The sequence below is a fragment of the Cryptomeria japonica genome, chromosome 7 (assembly GCF_030272615.1).
Source record: "Cryptomeria japonica chromosome 7, Sugi_1.0, whole genome shotgun sequence".
Lineage (NCBI taxonomy): Eukaryota > Viridiplantae > Streptophyta > Pinopsida > Cupressales > Cupressaceae > Cryptomeria > Cryptomeria japonica.
Genome location: NC_081411.1, coordinates 596,268,107 through 596,293,518, shown reverse-complemented (window position 1 = coordinate 596,293,518; position 25,412 = coordinate 596,268,107). Strand labels below are relative to the sequence as shown.

Here is a 25,412-nt window from a genome sequence, read left to right as displayed (position 1 = left end):
CCTATCACTCCCCAAAATGCATCTATAGGCAATGGAGGTTCGTGTTGTTTGCTACCATAACCTACATTACGCTAGATGGGAGATTTACGAGAGCTTACGGGCACCATTTTGTGTTGCTCAACCACTTTCACCATGCTGGAAAGGTAAGCTTGCCCTAATATCTTGCTTGTTCCATGGATCACACAATTAAAGAAATGCAAAAAGACCCTCAGGGTGACCATGCTCTTCATCAGGGTCTTATGGTTTTAGTGTATAAATTATTGAAAGGGAAATGCATTGAGAAACCAACTAGAGGTAAAAATACTAGGGATGAGGAAACAAAAAGTGAGGATATTGGTTTCAACTTTGACTCGGAAACTGAAGGTGAGTCGGAGGAGCTTAGCAAAAAGGGGAGGAACAAGGGGAAGAGAAAGAGGATTGTGGTTGATTCTGATATCTTGGACTCCGAGGATGAGTCCTTTGAGGAAAAATTCATCAAAAGCAAGAAAGATAAAGGAACGGGAAAACAAACCCAGAAGAAAAAGAAGACCAGCAGGGGAGTTAACAAAGATTAAAAAAAAAACAGATTTTGATAGATTTTGATGAGGATGCAGAGGAGGAAAAAAATGACAATGTGCAGGGTAAGGAGGGGGATGAGATCCCGGATGTGGGTCATGATGAGGATTTGAATACTCAAGGATTGCAGAATGATGGCCATGACAATAAAAGGGGAAATCCTAGTGATTGTCTTGGGGGTATTGATAGTATAAAGGAATTTTGTGATACTATCAGCAGAATTGTGAAAGATATCGGCCACCTGAAGAATGATATGAATGTTATCAAAAATGCCACGATAGGCGACAAACCTCTTTCTGAAAATGTTAAAGAATTGGCAGTGGCAATCAACAATGTTGAAGCTATTGAAAATATAGTTGGTAAAATTCTTGAAACTGAAACGAAGGTTAAGGAAATGGAGGCGAATGGGCTGGAAATTACCATGAATAATCTAGGCAATAGAGTGGACAAGATGGAACTAACTGTGAAGAGGATAGTTGAACAGAATTTCTAGATTCTTAAAGCCTTTTGTGGACAATATGAACATTTTGATTAACAGATTTGATAACATTAAAGATAAAGAGGGCGACAAGGACTAGTTGGAGAAAAAAGGTCATGAGAAGAGGACTAGAGACAACACCAGGAATCAGGGTGACATCAAGGGACGAGAGCTGGATGATTTGAAGACCTCTGCGAACAACATGAAGCAAATGGTGGTTCACGCAGAAGATATTATGAAAAATATCTAACTGTCTCAGTCTTGGTCTTTGTCTTTGTGTTGTCCTTTTGCTATCTTTTTGATGTCTTTGTGTGGCTCTATGTGTTTCGTGATCCCTTTTTGGTTTAGGTGGGACCAGCTTTTTTGCTGGGGTGATTAGGCATGGATATTTTATGCTCTTATGCTTTTTCTATTTCCTAATATGTAAAAGGTTCGGGTTCCTTTCAAAAACATATTTTTACTTAATCAAAACTATATCAAAAACCTTAAGGTATGTGCAGAAAAAGCATTCTAAGAATCAAATCATAAGAGATAAAAATAGGAGTAATTACAAGAAGCAAAGTTGTTAAAGAACAAGTTCTTTTGTGTTTGGTTTCTGAGACCAAACCTAAGATAGTTGAATAATTTTACAAAGATCTGGATTGGATGAAATTTATGAAGGAAGAGCTGGATTAAATTGAGAAAAATCAGACTTGGGAATTGGTACCTAGACTAGTAGATGAGAATGTTATTGGAACAAAGTGGGTATTCTGAAATAACTGGATGAGGATGGTCAGGTTGTAAGAAACAAAGCAAAACTAGTATGAAAAGGCTACACACGGGTTGAAGGAATTGATTTTGAAGAAACTTATGCGCATGTTGCTAGAATGGAGGCTATTATGATGTTTTTGGCTTTTGCAGCATGTAATGATTTAAAAGTTTATCAAATGGATGTGAAGTTAGCAAATCTGAATGGAGAATTAAAAGAAGTCTACATTGAACAATTGGAAGGGTTCAACTTATCAAATAATCTGGATGTTGTTTGCAAATTGAGGAAGGCATTGTATGGATTGAAGCAAGCACATAGAGCTTGGTATGGAAGGTTAGATAAGTATCTACTGAATCAAGGATTTCAAAAAGCGCCTGCTGACAACAATCTCTACTTCAAAGTTGAATCAAGTAAGATCTTAATTGTTGTTGTTTATGTGGATGACATAATCTTTGGTGGAAATGATGATATGTGTAAGGAATTTGCTAGTGAAATGCAAAAGGAATTTGAAATATCTATGATTGGTGACTTGAATTTCTGTTTTGGATTGCAAGTAAATCAAAACAGTAAAGGCATTTTCATTTCTCAATCAAAATATGTTAAATAATTGTTGAAGTTTGGATTGGAGAATTCCAAATCTATATGTACTTCCATGACTATCAAATGCAAGTTGACTAATGATGATAAATCTCCTAAGACTGATGCAAGCAAGTGCAGATCAATGATTGGAATATTGTTATATTTGACTGCTACAAGACCAGATATCATGTATGTTGTTTGTCTTGTAACTATATTTCAACAAGAACCAAAAGAGTCACATGTTGTTGCAATAAGAAGGATATTCAAATACTTGAAAGGAACACAAGATTTTGGACTATGGTATCCCAAAGGATTAGACTTTACTCTAAAAACTTATACTGATGAAGATTATGCAGGAAGTGTTGATGACAGAAAGAGTACAAGTAGTGGAGCATTTTTCCTTGCCTCTCAATTAGTGGTATGGCTAAGTAAGAAACGGGATTATGTATCTTTATCAACTGCATAAGCTAAGTACATTGCAATTGCTTCATGTTGCACTTGAGTACTTTGAATGAAATAGACATTGAAGGATATTGGTGTATTGTTTGATGAACCTGTCTCAATAATGTGTGATAATACAAGTGCAATCAATATTTCTAAGAACTCGATTTTGCATTCCAGAACAAAGCATATTTTTATTCGGTATCATTTCTTGAGAGAAAAAGTAATGGATAATGAAGTGAAACTTGAATATGTTGTAGATATATTTACAAAAGCGTTGTGCAAAGATACTTTTGCGTATCTCAAGCAGTTGTTAGGGGTTATTCCTCTTCCCAGTTTGAACTAGATGCATTTTGGCAATGCACTAGTCCAGGATAATTCATGCATATTTATATATGGGCTAATGTTTGAGGCTTCCTCTTAGGGGGGACATAGTGGTTTGTGATTTGTGTTTCCATCTACCTTTTTCCTTGATGTCAAAGGGGCATAATTTTAGGTAAGTTTGTGTTTGAGAAGCTTGATATATAGTTTTTTTCTTTCTAAGGGGGAGAAGTTTCTTTTGAGAAATGTTGTGAAGATGTTGTTGGAGAAATTATTTTTCGTTGATGAATGTTGTCATCAATGACAAAGGAGGAGATTGTTACAAATATGAAGTTGAATTGATGTCCCAGTATGGTTGTCATTGATGTCAATGTATTGATTGTAAGGAAACTTGCAGCCAATTATATGACAATTTCCACATAACCTAATTTAGATCTTAATCAAACCAATGCATAGAATCCACAAACAAAGAATAGACAACATACCCATGAAAATGTGACACAAGATATACCCTAGGAAAACCCTCATGAGGGAAAATCCCAGCCTCTAAAAGCATCATCCACCATGTATTATCAGCAATGTGTCTATTACAATGCAACTATGGAAAGCTTATGAAACCCAGCCATCATAAGCCATCAACAAGCACTCCATGTGAACAAGCATGTAACCACACATCCCATGCCATGCTTCCAACATCCACAAATGCTAACCTAGCTAACTAACCAACCCAAACAACTACCCTTGTGGTTGCTTTTATAGACACAAGCTCCCGCAAAACCACCAAGTGGCATTACATCAAAACCATGTGACAATAAAATATATTATTTTTCCTACCTACCCTTGACCCACATTTAATATTGGGTACTTCATCACAATTACATTCACCAATATTAAATAAATACGATATAATAATACCAATGTATCAATACAACTCATCAAGTGGTTAGAAGAATATTCCAAGGGAATCTCTACATGTTGCATGTCCATCTAAGTGCTCCTAGGTGCAACAATACAATATGATATTACAATATAATTTCATGTCCACCTCACAAAATAATAAAATAATACAACAATATAACTTTATTATGCAAGGTGTACAACACCATTTTCCCAACATTGATTATGTTTATGTGCTTGGTTTTTGTTCCAAATGTTTAGACTTATTGTGGATATATTCATGATATGTTGGCACATTGTTGACTATTGTTTTGAGATTCTTCTTTTGTGGTTTGGTGGTTCGGAAGGTGTTCTCTGGAATTCTATGCTATGCTGATGATGCTTGTCTGATAAAGTTTGCAGAGCTTTGCCTCTTCAATTTTTTTTGTTACATTTCTGGATTTATGCTTCTAGTGCATGTATCTTCATTATTCTTATTCAACACATGTTGTTTTTCTCTGGAAGTCTTCTTTCCTGGTCCAATTTAACCCCGGATGTTCTATCTTCTTGGTCTGATGATTGTAGTATTTGGATAATGTGTTGTTGCATTGTGGTGTGGTCCACTTTTCATTCCTCTCCACCACAGGAATTCTTAGTGAAGACCTACTTTTTGAGTTAATGTGTTATCATCTCCTTGGCCGACTTGAAAAAACTATTCTAAAGATCAATATATATAAAGATCGCTTGTAATGAAGAATCAAGAAAGAAATTTTTTGCAGAAGGAAGTTGATTGTAAAAGGAAGATCTATCCTTAGTGATGTGAAGTGATTGATGAGTGTGTTTGTGTGCTGATGTTGTTTGGTACTAGTGGCAGTGAGCCTAAGGTTTCTTTCGGTATTACAGCAAAGTGGCAGTTGTGCCTTTTGTGGTGGATTTTTTTTCTTCCTTTGGACAATGAGCCCTCCTTTTTCTAGTGGTTTTAGCCAAGTAGTGAGCCCACCTGCAATGAGAAATTCTGGCAGTGAGTCATCTTGTAAAAATCACCTTAACCGGTGTCACCCTAACAAGTAATTTTAATCTGAGAACTAACATTCTCTGTGGCTTTTCCCTTCTTGGGTTTTCCACATCATATTTGGTGTCTCTTGTGTGTGCTATTTTCATGTTATCATGTGTTCATGGTTACGCAATCTGAAATCTATTTTTGTTTGACATATTTCTATGAAAAGTTAGATAAATTCTAATTGACAACTAATTCACCCCCCTCTCGATTGTTCGGAATATTCAACACAGCAAACACAATCAAACAAACTCTAGTTTATTCATGACCTTTTTCTAATGCATGCATCTAGGAGAACCAACCCGTAGACAAGAATCACTATGACTAACTTGCCACATCATCACATCATACAAAACTAGGGCAATAACATTAATTAAAGATCCCAGTGTAGAAACCTGGGCTCTGATATCAGATGTAGCACACCACTAAAGAACCCTAGACGATGACAACCATCAAGAGATTATAACATAAATCCCTAACAACATCATAAGACCCCATGATCATAAAACATCGTAATCATAATACTACATCTCATATGTAATCATCAAGTGGCCCTAAGTATTAAACCCTATTATTTCATTATTATACCCTCAACATATCAACACCACTAGGATATCATAGGTGTAATCATAAGCCCTAATATCGCCAATAGATCTTATAAATCATCATCCCATAGTCATGTCCTAAAACATGGTTCCGTTATACATAAATCAACTTAGTCTATCAACATCTAACAAACAGGATGTCGCTAAAATCAACATAAGTCCAAAAGAATCATAATCAGGATATATATATACATTATACCTAAGCACCCTCAAATACATCAAGTAACCAAAAGTTAAATTCATTAGAAGGGAATAATAATATCACATGCATTCTCATTTATTCATATGATGTGATGTCATCCATTTCCATCCATCATCCATAAAATATAACCATACTACCTTCATGATTTAACTATATTAGTAGGAAATTAATCATCGCAATGACTATTAGAAATAACAAACATCTCTACATGCGCTGATTATTACTATATTGCGTACATCATTTCCATCATAATGTAGGTTCAGTATCATAATACATGTCTTAACATGTGAGGGTTAAAGGGGTATTACAATGCACGTTTACATGCATTATGAAGAAAAAATGATTACAAAGTCCAAAAAAAGCCAAGTGGTAACCTCCAACAACTAGATATACCATTTTGTTGTTGCAACCAACATCAAATAACAAAAATATTGTTGCATATGTACAAAACATGAGTATTTGAGAGAATTTACCAAAGCATAGAAATGAATGACTTCCTACAAAATGCGGCTACAAATTGTGCATGTTGAATAGCATGCAATGTTCTAGAAACTAGAAGATGACATATAAAAGTAAGGGAAATTTGTAGACCCACGACAACATAAAATGAAGAATACATTGTTTAATTGGGTACGCAAACCTAATTTGCCCATTGACTACAAATTGAAGTATATGTGGTAAATGAATGAAAGATCGCAGCCCTAATGTAAAATAAACTGAAGCATGATTTTTTATGATGTGCACAAACCTCATTAACTCGAGGTTTGATGTTATCAAATTGTGTCAATCCTTTTGAGATATGTGAAGTGAACATACATTACACATCATACAAACCATGAACTTAACTTGTATAGGTTGGAAAACATAATGTATTGTTCAAACTACAAATTTCTATCCTAACTTACTTTAGGAATAACAAAAAGAAAATGTGATACATTGTAGAGATGAATGAATTAGAAGAGAATATAAGAAGAGAAGGTCATTTTTGTGCATGTTTAAACATGTTACTTGGAAACCTCCAAAAATTAGATATATCATTCCATTGTTGCCACCAACCTCATATAACAAGTACATTGTGTCACATCTATTCAAGAAATGTAATATTAGTATTTGAGAGAAAAAGGCAAAGTTTAACAATGTGTTACATCCTTTGAACTGTAACAATGGATTATGTAGGTTGTATAGCACACAGTGTTCTACAAGCTAGAAGTAAACCTAAAAAATGAAGGGATATTTGCATCCCTACAATCACATAAACTGAAAAATACATATTTACTAGAGTGCACAAACCTCTTTTACCCTAGCACTAATGATGTTAAATTGAAGCATTCCTTTGAAGCAATGTGAAATGAGCAAAAATTACATGTCATTGAAACCATGAAATTAACTTTTATAGGTTGAAATACACAATGTGTTCTTCAATGTCTCAACATAAAATAAAGAATAGAATTGTGATGGGGTACACAAACCTCGTTTACTTGGTGAGGAGGGTTGTTAAATTGAATCGTTCATCTAGACTAGTGTCAAGTTAGCATAAATAACATATCATAGGGTCAATCTACTTGGCTTGTGTAGGTTGAAAAACACAATCTATATTTCAACTTGCATGATTGTATTCATACTTAAACGGAAACTCAAACAAATATGCAATTACTAGTAGATAAGATTGAAATAAATTTATACAAGTATAAATATTTTAAAACCAATCTATTGATTTATGCTTCTTGAGCAATGGAAACTCGAATGCAAAATCAATCTTGGTAATGGAATGAGTAATGTAAACTTTTAGGTGGCCAAATCTTAAATGCATACATTTCCATTTTGATGGGTTTGCTTGCTAGCAGACCAGTCCAATTAATGTCATTCACTACTACTAATAATCCTTGATGCCTCTGAAGGTTCCCTGATTCCTTAGGTATATGTGGATGGGATGCTCAAAGTTTTATGATGCAATTTTAAATTAAAGTATGTTTCATTGTCTTTTTTTTTTTGGACCTTGTGTCTTGACCTATCATTGGTGAGTTGACCTAGTGTTAATGATTAGAGGTCATTAGAATTGCCTATGAACATAGTTATATGATATTTTACCTATTCTAAAATATATTTTTTCCCTTTTTTGTCATATTGATATCAAATTGTCGAAACATTTCTAATATAGACGTGCATGCCATGCATGATGCTTTCATATTGAATCTAATTGTATGGATATTTTTGTGAAAGCAAACCATAGTTTGAAAACTCGAACTCAACATGGACTTGGGTCTCAACAAAGACTTCCCAAAAAGAAGAAGCATAATCACACCAAAGTCATAAATTAATGCATTTAGAAAACACATAAGTCTATTTCACTAATACAAGGTGCAATAAACTTATTTAGGCGTGACAACTTGAAGCCTTAATTCTATTGTGTTTACTGTAAGGAGCTAATCTATGATTCCCCTATTAATGAGTAAAATTAGAAAGTGTATAACTCTCCTATGAAAGTGTTAATGAGGACAATAGTGTGGATAAAGATCACAACTACAATAATTGTACTGAAAAATTGATTGAGATGGATGACGAGTTGAATACTTTCCACAGAAGGATGAGAAAGTCGAAGATACTGCTAACAAAATTCACAACTACGAGGTTTCAAATGAAAAGTGGATAGAGATGCATGACAAGATAAACATTTTCTAAAAAACAAGCTCCAAAGGATTGAAGAGGCTTTGAATGATGAGATTGTGAATGGTAATGATGATATGATGAGACATGTTGCTAATGGTATTTTAGTTTTGCACATAGGGGTCAAAAAATACAAATAGGTGCATAGTGATAAAACTAGTTCTAAAATGAAAAGGATTGCAAGTAAATATTGCAACTCCATGGGAGGATAAACAGAAGGTCATGTGTAAGGATTAGAGAGAGCTTATTGCCCATCATGGGAAGTAACTTTCTCCTCACATATAATGGTGCTGATTTTAGTGTTGTGTTTTGTGTTTCTTTTTGTCCCTCTTTATGTTACAAGCAAAATGCTTATGTTGGAACCTTGATAAACATTGTGGAATTATGGTATCATATTATAATAATCACTTATTTTATCGTTTTCTTACTTAAAACAGTACCAAAGTGAAATGTATAACAAAATTAGAAATGGTTGACAACTTCACTAACCTAACCTATTAATATTAATTATTTACTATGTGTTCCATCTTTTACAAAACCCACTATATTTTTCACCCTACATTCAATTTGTGCTTTTTTTCTTAAAAATTAACAAATTTCAAGTTGAAAATACATTGCTTTTGCAACACAATCAAATTGACCATGTTAGAACCTCCAAGAACATTGTGAAATTATGGTATCATATTACAATAATTACTTGCTTTATTATTTTCTTATTTAAAACAATATCAAAGTGAAAAATGTATAACAAAATTAGAATTGGTTGACAACTTCACTAACTTGTCCTGTTAATATTAATTTTTCATTGTCTGCTCCACCTTTTCCAAAAAACGTCTATCTCTTTCAACTTGTATTCAATTTTTAAAAATTTCTTAAATTCCAAGTTGAAAATACATTATTTTTGCTACAGACTACAATTACAAAGCCAATTGCTTATGTGGAATTATGGTATCAAATTACAATAATTACTTGATTTATTATTTTCTTATTTAAAACAATGCCAAAGTGATAAATGTATAACAAGGTTAAAATTGGTTGACAACTTCACTAACATGTGTCATTAATAGTAATTATTTATTGTCTACTCCACCTTTTACAAATCCATCATATTTTACAACATGCATTCAATTTGTATATATTTTCTCAAAAATTAACAAATTTTAGGTTGAAAATACATTGTTTTTGCAACAAGCATTTCCAACATCATTTTCATTTGTCCCTTTATACTTAAAAACCCTTGCCGACCAATGTTACCAAAAAAACTAGATTTACTTCACTATTTCACTGACTTGTCCACAAAATAGCACTTCTTTACTTTCTCCCTTTCTTGCTTTCAAAGCCCTTGCCGACCAATGTTACCAAAAAAACTAGATTTACTTCACTATTTCACTAACTAAGAGGGGGGTGACTTAGTCTCTAAAAATACTTGAACCGTTTAATTCAATTTCAAAACAACCTTTAAATTGGTAAGCAACAAAGAAAGATAAAACAATGAACACCAATGCATTGAACACCAAATTTACATGGAAACCCCTAACAAGGGAAAAACCACAATGAGAAATCTCATAATATATGGATAAGTATTACAATTTGTTTTAAGGCTCACTACCTAAGGAATCACACTGCTCCCAGAAGGACTTCTTGCAAAGAGATTCACCATCTTAGAGCAAGATACAAGGCCCTGGTGAGGAAATTCACTATCTCAGAGTAGGATACATGAAAATATGAATTACAATGAATAAGCCTTTGTTGTTCACACCCCAAGACTGAGAGAAGGGGGGTCAATCGGTCTTGAAGAGATCTTAAAACTTTAGAGCACGGATCAATTGCAATTTAAAATCTTAAATTGATATCTGCAACAATAAAGATAAAGCAATGAACTCCCATGCACAAAAAAAACACCAGATTTACATGGAAAACCTAAGAACAGAAAAACCACAATGAGAGTCAACTCATAGTATATAAAAAAATATTACAAAAATTGTTATAGGGCTCACTGTCAAACGAAGCTAATTGCTCCTAGAAGGACTTGCATGTTGAGGATCACTTCCTTGGGGAAAGATACGAAAGTACCTACATGTTGAGACACACTACCCTAGGGCAAAATACATGAAATATTGAATTACAAAGTATAGGCCTTCAACAACACGGCATCTAATAGTCTATCTCGAATATAGCTACTCTTAACATACTACCTCAAGCAACCACTTTAGAAGTATGCTCCAATACTTTCACCACACACATCTGTTACCTACAATTCGCACCTTCCACACTCTACCCAAATCCACACCGATTTGATCTTATATATACCATTCAGATCATCACAAAACATCAATTAGGTCAATCAGAACAAGGGACAATGAGTGATCCCAACAATTCAGCCACCAAAATATAATTGTGGTGAAAGTGATCCAATCCAAGAGATAGAAAGGACCTGAAAGTTCATAACACATCATCCAAAGTGATCTCAAACATCAAACAAGTTGGCGCACATCCTCCAAGGTCAACAACATGGTAACCTGTAGGCAAAACGTGTGACACATAACCAATCTACCCAAAAGCACTTCCTTTAAATGAAATATCATAATGTGGATCCCCACAAGCCATAGTAGGACCCAAATCAAACTCAACAAAACTTTTGATGTAGGCAGAAACCCCCAAAGATACATAGCAAGCAATAGAACAAGCCCTATTGGCTAGAAAGTTACAAATCACCCTTAAAACCAATGCCAGACAAAATGCAACACCAAAACAATCAACTTTTGATATGCAAACCACATAGATATGTTCCTTGAACATCCAACATCATTCCCAAATACTTCTTTCTTACTATCAAGCCAAAGCCAACTGGCAACATCAAACTAACAAAGAATTATTCTTTACCAAAGTGCTAGGAAATGCAATTAGGATAAAAGGCATCACCAGACACACCTCCAGAAAAATTCATCACCTGAAAGTTGAACTAAGACACCATACAAACATCTAAGCATATGCTCCAAGCCACAACAACAAAAACATCAATGTGAAGCAATGTGGAGCATTCTCCGAACTAGTCTTGACAGACAACCAAATTGTCAACAAACTACAATTATCAAAAACATCAATTGCAACAAAGGACCTAAAAAGATAAATGTACAATATCCACAAAACATGAGCACTATACCCACGACCACAAGTTCTTATTTGCAAGTGTGGAGGAATGTGGAGGAATGTGAAGCATTCTTCCGAACAATCTTTAACATACCTTCCTGCAACTTTAAATCCATTATTTTGCAAACAACCAAATTAGTCATGTAGCAACTTTTGCTCGCTCAAGAGCAACAAGAGGGACATCACAACACCTTATAATAAGTACAAGATCATCAACAACAAATCCATTTTATCATGTTTCTAACCCTCGTCTTAATGCTTCTAATCCTCATTTCAATACTTTTGATGCCTATCTCAATGCATATAATCCTCACCTTAATATGATATCATCACGATACCCTCACTGTCATCTTGACATCAACACCAATATAGTTATAAGTACCAACATACAAGAGCAATCTTTATTGTCACATGTCATCTTCATCTTTATTCGTGGCAAGGGATCAACACCAAATTGAGGTGGACATCTGACCAATAACAACATATCTTATCAACATTATTAAGGAATCTAACTAAGGACTTCATTAGCAATGCCTCTACACTTCTTATTCAACACAATCAACTATCCATATCTATCATAACAACATTCAACTCATCATCAACATACCATCACACAAGTTGAGGGTTGACATCAATGACAACATTTAGTCATTAATGAAACCAAACTACCAACACCCTTCAACTCACAACTTCCAACAATCTCCTCAAAATGTAGATGCTCTTGACATGCTACCTCAACAACCATTAAGTAATTCGGCTCCAACACTTTCACCACACTTTTCCTACCTCAATTTTGCATCTCACAATTCACCCACCTTGCAATGGATTTGATCTTCTATATATATCCTCTGCAAGCAAAGAGAACATCAATTTCCAACGCATTTTCAGGCCAAAATATAGTTTCTATACCAAGCAACCTACATGTCGTCATCACCATCCGTGCTCGGACTTCCATTTGACAAACATAGGCTTACTTTTTCATCTCATCCTCTTGCAAGTCAATGCTTACATCCGATCACAATTTTGTTAGGTATGGCACTTTTTATGTTGTTTTGTATGCATCACATGCTATTTTGTAGGGAGGATAGCCACATTCCCTTATTAAAGCCAAGTTGATATTTGGGGAGCATAGGGTTCCCCCAATGTGTGTGTTCATATCACCTTCCATGCATGCAACCAAAACATTCGAGCAAGTTGGGGTTCTTTAAACATTGTTAATGAATACCTGAAATGAGTATATTAAATTGCATTTGTTATGGATAATTCGACCACTTGCATACATGGAAGTATTTGGGCATATTGCCTATTGAGTTGTATATCATTCAACAAATATATTATTAGATTTATTTGCACTATGAGGTCATTGATGTTACACTTCTTTGTGAATGATACACGATGTAACATTGTACTCGTTTTGCAAAGGATGTTTATTAGATTATATCTTGAGTTGATCATTAATATTGTCACGAATTCACGAGTTAAAATTTCTCAAGGTTTAAAAATTCTTGTGGTCTACAAAATTTGAGTACCATGGAGGTGATTTCCTCTATTCACTCCTCGATAGTAAAAGTGTTGAAATAAGGAGATCGCCAGCAAGACACAAAGGGTAAGCTCTCATATCAAATGCAGAAAAAAATACAAAATATTTAGCAAGTTTTGAAGCAAAATTATTTTCTCTAGACTAGAGTTTGTGCAATGGAAAATCACATTCTAAATGAATTACGGGTACATTTTTGTCTCAGAGAATCTGGCTACGGCACCAAACAAACGGAAACAACAGGTTAACCTGCACACGTTGATCATTGCACACAATTTGCTCCTATCATGTTTTGTACATTCTTACTTGTTGCAAACAACTAACAATCTTCAATGGTCATATGAGCATTTCTTGAATTCATTAGAAGTTGCCAAAATACTTGTTTGACACTTCAAGCTTCTTGTCTAAATGCCTTACGTTGTGTAATAACCGGTGTGAACTATTGCCACAATAACTTCACTTGCATCATACCTACATAAGGAAATCCATCTATTAATAGAGGCATTTGTGTCCCAAATCCTCAACATTTTTTGTGTGCTTAATGACAGACATTTTCCTATCTCAAGATGTAGTCTCAACATGATTGTAATATAATCAATATAATAATATGTATTTCCCTTCCATTGGTGTGGTTAATGTCCATAAATGATCACAAAGACATTCTCCTCTATGTAGATAACATCTCAACGTCATTTAAGTATGATCGATAAATGATAAAACACTATTGCTGCTGCATCCTCAGTGATCGCCATGGCTGGTAATTTGCAACATGCAACAGCATGAGCATGTAACAAGATTTTGGTACTCATGATAATATTCTTGTACATTCATCCACATGATGTAACAAGATTTTGGTACTCATGATAATATTCTTGTACATTCATCCACATGTGAATGGTACGGTTATTTTTTGGTTTTATCAAATCAAATAATCTGAGATAAAAAAATAAAATTGTACCAAAATCCAGTACGTTTGAAACATCTCAGTTCCCCGCACATCTGGGAAAATAATGAGGATAGGAGTCACATGGAGTTATTTATACATGCTCTAAAATACCATTAAAAGTCCACCAGGAAGGAGGACAACTTGTTAACAGTTGCACTGCCTTGCTACGGTGCCTTGCAGGTATATTCAAGAAAACATCATATGATGTTTACATTGAAGAAAATTGTTTTCAAGTATTCAATTAACTTAATCTGCAGTGCTTGGTCGGCTTTGGTAAGCCATATATTTTATTGTTCATTACATCACGTAACTACAGACATCGTTAGAGCCCTTCACACCTTCCAGATGCCATCGTAGAAATGCTTGGCTGATGGGTAGTATTTCCTCTTCAACACAGCACAAATTTCATTCTAAAGTTCATTAATTCCCAGTATGGAACATGAATTCTAAGAGTAAAAGCAGCTTAATTAGATTAAGCTCTTTATTATCAATTACTCGTTATATTTAAATATGGGAATTTGATACAGAAACATTAACTCTTTTATAATGGTTCACCACAGAGCACTGGTTAACCTTCGGCTGCCTTCAATAAGATGATTTGGCTCTACCACAATTGCAAGCTTGGTTTAATGAGAGAATTTGGGGGCTAGAGAAGTACTGATACACTTTTAACAGTATATTTGTCCATGAATTTAGATAAGGTATATTGCATTCTGCACAAGCATAAAGACCAATCAAAAAATATTACAATAAAGGGTAATTCATATGAAATGACACCACTGAATGTTTCACATCAATTCAGTCAGATGTCGATTTAAATATGTCCATTCAATATACAATCGATGTAGAAAATTAATAAAAAAATCACTTGCACATCAATTGTACTCAACTACATTGGACAACTAGAAATCCATATTCCCACTAAAAGGGATCAATCGACGTATGCAAAATTGGTAAGCCCATACAAAAATATACAATAGCAATTCACCCTCAAAATAACACAAGCTATGCAGCTTTGTCAAAGTACACAGCTGGCATCTGAGTGTCAACATCCTACTTCTTAGTCCTTTATAACCTGAACAGATAATTTTTGAAAATCTGAAGAAATGTCTTCAAGGTTAATAACCTTGTCACCATTCCAAACAGAATCCTCTCTTTCTCTGTGTATATTCTCTTTATGAGATGTTGCAATCAATTGATTGCTTCGTTCAGATTCAATACATGATGATGAGGCATTAGCCTTTTCAATGGAAAGAACTGAATCAGATGAACTCTCAGGTACAAGTTCTACAACGCTTTCAGAAGAAATGCTTTGCAGGTTAATGAGTTGATTTGTTAAATCCCTCACTTTCTTTTGTAAGTTTTCCCCTTTGTCTGGGAGTCTGGCCAATAAAGCCTGAGAATAAATAGGAATTTTTGTTCAGGCAACAAGCAGTATAACAAATCATTAGAAAAACAGTTGAATAAATGATGTTTAACAGTAAGAAATAATCATGTATACAATGCAGCCAAACGGCATTTAAAATTCAGAAACCATTTTTAAAAAGAAGACAAGTGCTCGCTTCTCAACCACTTATATAATAGTCAATTTGTGAATTACTAAGGGAATACAATCAGCATACCTTATTTGCAAGAGTTTTCTCAAGACGGATGATATTCTCCTTGATGCCAATTTTCTTTGCTTCATTGTTATGTATATGTAGAGTGTCACGTATAATAGGTCTATGATCTCCAGCATTTAGATCCTTTGGCCTGAATGCAAATTCATGTCTGCAAGCAGAGCAAGATCTATATCAACACACCTAGTCCATTAATGGCAGCTTTACATATTTTGTCTTCAAAGCATAAAATTAATTTGATAAAATTTTTAAATGAATATTTCAATCATTATGTGGAGCATTTTTGTTGCTAACAAACATCATATCTGCCATACCCAAGCACAACATCATCCTTTGCCGATTTTGAAATAGAATATCCATAAAGGGGCGCTGTGAACTCTTTTCTCCTACACCCATAGTCAAGATAAACACAGACAGTAAAACACTAGTCAACTCCTACATCTCAAAATAATAGTATGTACTCAACAAGTAATTGACCAATCTATACAATGAAAATTGAGATCATAAATAATTTTCATTAGCTATTATTTATACCTCATATCCCACTTGAATGAATCTTCATCTCCAGGTGGTGGTGCTTGCACTGTTTCTGTCTTAGAATACAACATGCTATGATGACTTACTCCAGCAATCCCCTGGCCTTCTAGGAAAGTAAGATGTTTCTTTAAAGAATCATGACTGCAATCATAAATGAACACAATATGAGTTTAAGGACTTTAATAGAATGACAATCTAAAGTTCTGATCCGTAAAAACAATACCAATGCACTTCCTCACAGTTTTGCCATCTATATCAATAAATTATCGTAAATCACATAGTTATGCCTTCTAAGAAGGCAAAACAATTGTTAAAGAACCATCACTGCAATTATCAATGAGCACAATATATGTTCAAATTTAATCAGGGAAAAAAACTGTAAGCATTTATTGTAATTCCAAATTATTGTTCTGAGCCTTAACAAACAATACCGGTGCACTATTTGTAATTTTATCATGCATATCAATAATTTATCAGAAACTACAGACCAACATATTATAAAGTATAAACAGAGCACATATTGCATCATAGAACAGAAAAGATGCCTCAACAAGAAAATAAAATTTTACGTCTCCAGAAAGTAGCAAAAAAATACATTCTGTAATTAAATCTCATTTAAGAGAAAGAATACATGTCCACGTTGGCAAATGAAATTGAGCTTATGACCAATTTATGATCTATCATATTGGCATGACTTCCAACAATCTGGTGTTCATATGATGTCAAAGTCTTAAAGAGCCTTATTTGAAGACATTATCTCAAAGTGTACAGAAACTCAAAGATAACTAAAACATAATGATAGATTAGATTGGCCATGCAATTTATATCAAAAGCATAAAACAATATATCATGATAATATAGTAAAAGTTTTAGAATCATAGATAAAACGGTAAAATATAAATATCATACATTTCATGTTGACTGTCATGCTCCTCATGGAGTTGTTTCTGAGTCAAGGAAACATCAAATCCACTTTCTGGTATGGTGAAGAGATCACGAAGTTCCTGCATTTACATGTATAGAAAAAATAAATCGATTCCATTACCTTGAAAGCTGCCACAATAATTTGATAAAAGTAGTAGAAGGCAAAAACCTGAACAAAGTATATACACAGTGACCTTTTCAGCAATCACCTGTTCAGAGAAATATCGAGTTTGCTGTTTGTGTTCTGTTGCAGTTTTGAACAGACCTCCTTTGAATACCTGAAAGGATTAGTTAAAAGACCCAATATTGAGAATAATATATGTAACTGCATAAGGAGATGCCAATAATGATCATATGTAAATTATTTTCAAAAACTATAAAAATTAAAACCTGTTTTCGATAAATCTTTTCTTCAATTGTCCCACATGTCATTAGACGATAGACAAGAACATTTCTTAGCTGCCCAATGCGGTAAGCACGATCAACACTTTGATTGTCTGTGCTGTAAGAGCAAAACACTTTCAATTATTATACATAAGTCGGTTCAAAAACTTTCAAAACATTAGACAACAATTTCAATGTTGGCATTTGATATATTGCCAAAACAAAAATCCCTTCACAGTGGAAAAGACTTATGGGCCTTCTATCTGCACCCATAAGTCTTCTCCTATTTTGTTGTGCTTTCCACAAAACATGTCCTGAAATTCCTTATTACAAGAGATAAAGGTGGCATATTTTCTAGCTGAATTCATTCATGAATGGTTGGTAGCAGCAAGATAGCAGTCAAAATAGCCATGAGATAGGAAAGGGAGATGTTACTGATTAGTCTGTTGCTAGACTCCCCTCATTACCAGGAACGACCAATAAAAATGATTGATGGTGCAGAGGAAAGTTCATACTTCACACTTAACCTCTGTATGCCAGTGTAGATGTCATAAATGCATGGTTCTACCACTCATTTTGGCTCTTCCAGTACTCTGTTATCCTGAAATATCTATCTCAGAACATCACTAGCTCAATTCTCAGGACTTTTGCCTTCCTAGACTGGATTGCCATGCACACATTCCCATCCTTCAGTTTCAAAGTTAAATTTTCCAACTTTCAAGGCTGACAAGCTCGTGATATAGCCATTACTTGTCAACATGCACACCAAAAAGTCTCAAATTATGTGTCTAGGGCTATGTATTTAAATACAATATCCTAGGTCATTTGCACAATCGATTGGTAGCATCTCGCATTCACATATCCAATCACACACAAAATCAGCTAGCATCAGTCTCAATTTGAATCACTCGTAGTTTACTTGGCATCCAACATTTTGCATTTCGATCTTGTTAAATGAACCTCAGGGCTTGACTACGTCAAGAATGTCGGACTCTCTTCCCTTTGTCCATAATAGGCCCTCAATGACACTCTTTAGCACCACAATTTCTCATATGCAGGTAAACTCTTCAGCGAACAGGGTTTGTAGCTAAAATTCTGCATTGGAAAAAATTGTGCCATTTGGACCTAATTGTTGTGTAATCTCTAAAAAACTCAGGATTCATTCTTCACAAACCTCTAATCACTAATTCAATTCTAGATTTTAGTTTGTAGCTCTTTGTCAAAACATCTCAATAATCGAAAGGCAATGTCATGCCAAACTCTAGATAAGCACTAATTCATCTGTCACTTCACCATATTTCAGTCTTACATCACTCAATCCATATAAATTAATCAATCTCAGCTCATTTAATTAATTGAGTATTTAATCATTAGATTAGACCACCTAAATTAAATGTAATTAGTTTATTTCCCAACCGATAGGAAGAGCTTCTGGAACAAGCTTGTGTGTATTCCGTTTACATCGGTGTTTCATACCACTTCCTGATCCATCATCAAGATGAGAGCAAAAATATAGAGCCAAGAGATGGAAGGAGACACCAAAAACGAAGGAGAATGGTGAAGGGGATGGCAAGGAGGGGAATAATCAGCAGCTTCAAAATTAATCAAATGGAAAAACACTTAGTAAGTGTATTAATCACAGATTTATAATGAAAATTATATAATCTTGAAGCAATTAAAATTGTTAAAACAAAATAATATAAAAGAATAAAAGGTTATAATCTGAGATCATAATAACTTATTATTTTAAAAAATGTATGTTGATTATATAAGAATATAAAATAGTGATCAAGTCAATCAATGATATTTAAAAAATTAACCAAGATTTCAAAATACATAATTATGTAGATAGGTTATATTGTTCATATATATTGTATAATAATACAATGACAAATCCCTGTTAAGGGGGTTTCCGAGTTCAACTGCCCACCCTCTGAAGGAGATCAAATCAGTTGGAATCCACCACCAACAAGAATGCTCAAGATGAGCTTCAATGGTGCCTCTAGAAGTGTGATTGGGGACTCAAATGGTGGCATCCAAAAGGCTCACATAGCTGACTAATAACGAATCGACTCTCCATGGTCTCAAACTAGTTCAATAACACAAGATCAATTCAGTGATCGTTGAAGGGTACTCTATAGCCAGCATCCTTGGCTTCAAAAAAAAGGCATTCATCAGATTGGAAAACCAACTCTATATACTAATGGAGACCTCGAATATTCTTGATACACTTAAAGCATTTCTCTACACGACACCATTACTGAGAGGGCAACATAGTGATCGATTATATCTCAAAATTGGGCATAGATTGTGCGGATGAAACAACAATTGGCATCAGCATTAGTTGATGGCAAGGATCACTCCCACAGAAACTAACAATTGAAGTCCATGATGCTGTTGAACTTCTAGTGCTGATGAACTGAAATCCACAAGGTTGTTAAGTTATGTACATCTTACAGACAACAATGTTAGTGGATGCAAAACTGACTTGCAAGTGGCTGATGGAATGAAACCATGTTGTAATTGCTGGAGATTCGACTTGCAAGTAGCTGACAAGGTGAAGACAAGGTGAAACCATGTTGCTACAAAAGTTGTCAGTTGCAACAAAAGTGACTACCAAGTGGCAGGCAAAGTAAAGTCCATAGGAAACATCTATGCATAATGTTCTCATATCATGTACCATTCCCTCTTATTAGCTGCTGCAGCATTCTTCATTTAGCAAATTATTTCAAATGATTTGATGTCTTCAAACAGGAAATTTGGAGCAGAGCTGCTGCTGCTCCCTGACAAATACCCTTCTTGCTGCTAATTTTGGGCATCTCCTAGCTAGAGATTTGACCCTGTGCTTCTGCTTTCAGATGCATAGTCTTCTCCATTCTTCTATCATTCAATTTTGTATTTTGTATTTGATGAAAGAAAACAAATCTGAAACTGGATTTCTTAAAGTGTTTTCTAATTTTTTGACTTCTGCAAGTCATATATAGCTTTGGATGTGCTTAATTGCTTTATTTTATAATTTTGGAATTTCTAATATTTTATCTTCGTTTTTGCAATGTGTCAACATTATATATTTAATATGTTACCAGGTTCTCCAGAAGACTCCCTCTACCCATCTGATCCTATTCTAGTCCCAATTTGAGGCTGGGACACCCTAGCATTTGCCCAAGGTCCACCCTAGACACCAAGGACATAGGTTAACAAGGGTGCCCAGGGCAGACCCTGGGCAAACCTAGGCCATACCTCTAAGGACACATGTACCCACAGAAACAAAAAAAAATTAATGTCACAACTTTTCCTTTTTTTTTTTAAACAAGAATTGAAAAAAGCATTTAGAACAAGGCATGAACATCTAACTCCTGTGTCTTACACGACAAAACTGTGCCACAATGATAGCTCTGGGACAGTGTATGGTCATCTAACTCCTCACTATTACATCAGAAACATGTGCTAAAATAGGAGATTCGGAACATAGTTTGGACATCCATCAAAGTTGTAGTGTCCTAAAATGTGCCTAGTGTATTTATGACACTTATGCATGACGCCTAGTGCATTTATGACGATTCCATGATCAAAATCATATGTTATCATTGCCACTACCCTCAGAGACATGTATACAAAATGTGGAACCATAGACAAGGCACATAAAGTGTTTGACATAATAGCTCAAAGAGATGTCATCTCATGGAATGTAATGGCTGCAAAATATACACAATGGATTTGTTGAAAAGGCATTAGAAACTTTCAAGCAAATACAATTGGCAGGTTTAAAGCCAAATTCCACAACTTTTGTCAGCATCCTCCCTACTGGTGCTGAAATGGGAGCTTGGGAACAGGATATGGGCATCAATCAAAGCATATATGAACAGGGCATTTTGTCAAACATTATAGTTGCAACTGCCTTGGTAAACACCAATACAAAGTTTGGAAGCATAGACAAGGCGTGTGAACCATTTGACAGAATGCCTCAAATTGGTGTGTCCTTGTGGACTGCAAAGATTGCAGGATATGCAGTTGCACAAAATGGATTTGTTGAATTACAAATTATAGTCATATTGAGCAAAGAAGCAAATAATGCAAAAAAATTACAATTATATGTGATTAATCACAGATTGCCAGATATCCCAATTTTTCTCTGCTAAAATTGTGTTTTGCCAGAGTATCATTGACTGTTGTTTTTTAATCTTATTTTTCCTGATTTTCTCTGCTAAAATTGTGATTTTCCAAAATATCATTGACTGTCGTTTTTTGACCTAATTTTTCACAATTTTCTCACGATTAAAACCAATTTCAACACATGGTCAACGGATTTCAACCAAAAAAAAAATTGCACAGTACATTTTACATACACAGTAGGTTTTACGTGAAAAATATTCACACAATCCAGCACATTGACTTTGCAAAATGTGACAGGAGGGCATTTTTTATTTGCTGGTTATTCTGTTCATTTTCCTGCAGGTGATGATTTTTTATTTTCTTTTTTGTTTAATATAATTAATGATAAACTATGACACTGGCAAAAAACAATTCACATATAAATTTGCAGTTTGATATTGATACAGATAACCAGAAGAATCTGGTTTTCAAATGAAATGGTGACAGCATATAATTAGATCAATACAGATGAGAGAACAAACATTAGAAAAGGATTTATATTTGGGGATTGAAATCATCTTCCATAAGGTCAACAACTTTAGTAGTCATGAGTACTTCAATTTGGTGTTGTAAATTTTTCCAATCTATGTTATAAAATATTATACTTTACATTAGGAAGCTACATTTTATGTAACATGTGACGGATGGTGAAATTTTTGCCACGGTACATGAGTCACACTTGGAGTTTCAAACATCTATGAACTTTTTTTTTACTTTTGAACATCTATAACTATCAATTATTCACAATAACAATAGAACGAGCAAAAAGCTATAAAGGTCAATGAAAAGCATTGCTTAAAAGGTTAAACAACTTGAATGATTTGGAAGAATGCTATAGTACACCATTATAAGTTTAAGACAAAATGTTCTCTCCTTTTTGAAAGTCTTACATTTTATGCATTGAGTTACATTATCCATGTTTTTAATGTCTTATTCAAATTTTCTTTCATATAGAATTGGTTAGCAGCCTCTAATAATTTGGACCAAGATAACTAATACAAATTGACCATATTCCAACACTGTTGCACAAAATAAAAATCTATAATCAAAGATAAACATTACAATAAATTTCACTCCTAGTGTTGTTACAAGTCACTAATATTTTACACAAATGCCAAAATTTGAATGAGTTAATATTAATTCTGTATTCAAATAGTCTTATTGATTGGCCTTCATTCCTTGTTAAGGTGCATATAAAATCTATTAGTAGTTACCTGGGGTTCCAAGCTGGATCTACAACTACTACTCGATCAGCTCCAGTAAGTGTAAGCCCTAGACCGCCTACTTGTGATGTCAACAAAAAGATGGAAATTGTGTCACTAGATTGGAACTCCTGCGTGAAATGTAATACAAACTCTTAGTAAAAACTAATAATTGAACATTAATATAGTCATTAGAACCTTCAAAACATTTAAGCTGTCTTCAAAACATTAGTCATAGTACACCCAAAGTACATACATTTACAAGTTTTGCTCTATCGCATGCCTTCAATGTGCCATCAATACGGCGAAAATCATAGCCTTTGCACTTTATTTCCTCCTGCACTCACATTTTTTTAAAAATGGCTAATATATGGTCCATAAACTTCTATTGCAAACAAACAAAATGGTTTATAAGTACAGTTTTACAATTAATAATTCAATTGGAAAACTTCGATGTTTATTTCTAATTACCATCATATTAGGAATATTATAAAAAAAATCATCAATCAAAACCATTGAAGTAGAGCTTGATTAATAATGAAGGGTAAACTAGGATGATAGAACCACAGAAGAAGATGATGTGATTATATAAGTGTTACTTCTCTTTTAAAGGCAAACACTTACAGCATAATACAGATGTAATAATATGTTTGAAAATATAAAAATTACAAATATCATTAATTGTTACAAAATCGAGAATGTTTTGGATTATATGGAATTAAGAACCAACTAAACAAGTGAAGAGTTAAATGTTGAAACAATGAATGAAGAAGCAATAGCCAATGATGGCGCAAAAGAGAGTAATAGAATTGTTACCACCAAATTTCATCTAATAACAAGAATACTCTTCTTGGACATCAACAAAAGAGGAGGTAAGGAGTTTGTGAGTAAAGGCAAGTTGAAGGTGCTTAAAACCCCCACTTTTGGGCAAGGATTTTTTATCCCAACCAACACAAAACTCTAACCATCATATTTTGTGCAATGAGAGTGGAAGTTCCAATAATTGAAAAGTTTTTTCAAGACTAATAATTTCTTTGAATCCATTTCATATGTGGAATGATTTTTGCATGTATTACTAAATAAAAATGAATCTCTTCTTAAATTCTTGTGGAGATTCTACCTTCCTCAAAAAACTATCAAGAAAAAGTTTTTGTTGAAGATGAAGCACAAACTAAAGAGATGTATAGAAAAAGAAATTTGCTAATGAGTTCAATTTCAAAACTACTCATCAAATTGGGGAAGGGGAACCAATTTCCCTTTCTCCATCCCTGGCTAACATTCCAATTAGTATGGCAGAAAATGTTCACGATATGCTTCTTTCAGATGATCGTATCAACACAATCTCAAAAGATATAGGCAACAGGTCCCTTGTTTGCAAATGTATGCACAAGAGGCCTATGTTTGAGGAGACTATTCAATGGATCAGGTCAACCCAAGAAATATTGAGGATACTTCCTTGTCTTTTCTAGGTAGGGGCTTCTTCCTTGGTCAGTTTCGATTGGCTAAGAATAACAACCAAATTTGGAAAAATGGTCCTTGGTTCTTAAAAAGAGTTGTAGTTTCATTATACCTTTGAAAGCTTGTCATTGATTCTGCAATGACTCCTATAACTAAGATTCCTATCACAGCTGATCTACTTAATCTTCCCTTGGTCACAAGAGGTTTAGACTTGATTAAGCTAATGGCAAAAAAATGGCCAATTTTGTTAGATTAGACAAGTAACTGTTGGTGTTGGAAATAAGCCACACCCGGACCGACGATGGACTGGTCCAAGAGGGGCCAGTAGCTCAGTGGTAGAGCACTCCAGCAGCGTATGGAAGGTCCTAGGTTCGAGTCCTAGCTGGTCCATGTCTCAACATGGTATCAGAGCCAGGTCCAGGCTAGGAGCCCCAAGCACACGAGAGGTGTGGCTTAAGGGGGGGTGTTGGTGTTGGAAATAAGCCACACCCGGACCGACGATGGACTGGTCCAAGAGGGGCCAGTAGCTCAGTGGTAGAGCACTCCAGCAGCGTATGGAAGGTCCTAGGTTCGAGTCCTAGCTGGTCCATGTCTCAACAGTAACAAGGCAATTTCCAAAACACCCATATGAGAGTTTCTATTATGGTTGACATTCCCACTCATTTTATCCAAATTTGTTCCTTGAACTTTATCTAGAGGAATCATGATCATTTTCTTGCCGAGCACAATTAGGGATTAATAAACCCTCCTCCAACTTTCACATAGATGATTTAGCACTATCTTGCATAGTGGTTGATTAGTTGATGGAGGACAATTTTTAGGAGGATGAGGAAGACAAATTATTGACTACAAAATTTTAACTATTTTCCTTTTGATTAGCCAAAACATAATGCTAACTATGGATATAAAGGAAAGCATACGAAAAAGAATGGAAAGGAGAAAATGATGGAGAAAAGTGCTGCTAGTAACCAATTCTC

General features: G+C 34.5%; 1 protein-coding gene across 1 annotated transcript in view; it reads right to left on the bottom strand.

The window, feature by feature from the left end:
• Positions 1 to 14,887: 14,887 nt before the first annotated feature.
• Positions 14,888 to 25,412, bottom strand: part of LOC131049114 (SNF2 domain-containing protein ENL1) — an 84,560-nt gene continuing 74,035 nt past the window's right edge. The window contains exons 13-21 of the mRNA XM_057983141.2: positions 23,234 to 23,314; positions 22,990 to 23,108; positions 17,630 to 17,741; positions 17,449 to 17,517; positions 17,225 to 17,319; positions 16,313 to 16,456; positions 16,093 to 16,164; positions 15,782 to 15,929; positions 14,888 to 15,555 (exon numbers count right to left, since the gene is read on the bottom strand). Coding sequence (XP_057839124.2) covers positions 15,220 to 15,555; positions 15,782 to 15,929; positions 16,093 to 16,164; positions 16,313 to 16,456; positions 17,225 to 17,319; positions 17,449 to 17,517; positions 17,630 to 17,741; positions 22,990 to 23,108; positions 23,234 to 23,314 — 1,176 coding nt within the window. The 3' untranslated portion in view covers positions 14,888 to 15,219. The remainder of the gene's footprint in view (positions 15,556 to 15,781; positions 15,930 to 16,092; positions 16,165 to 16,312; positions 16,457 to 17,224; positions 17,320 to 17,448; positions 17,518 to 17,629; positions 17,742 to 22,989; positions 23,109 to 23,233; positions 23,315 to 25,412) is intronic.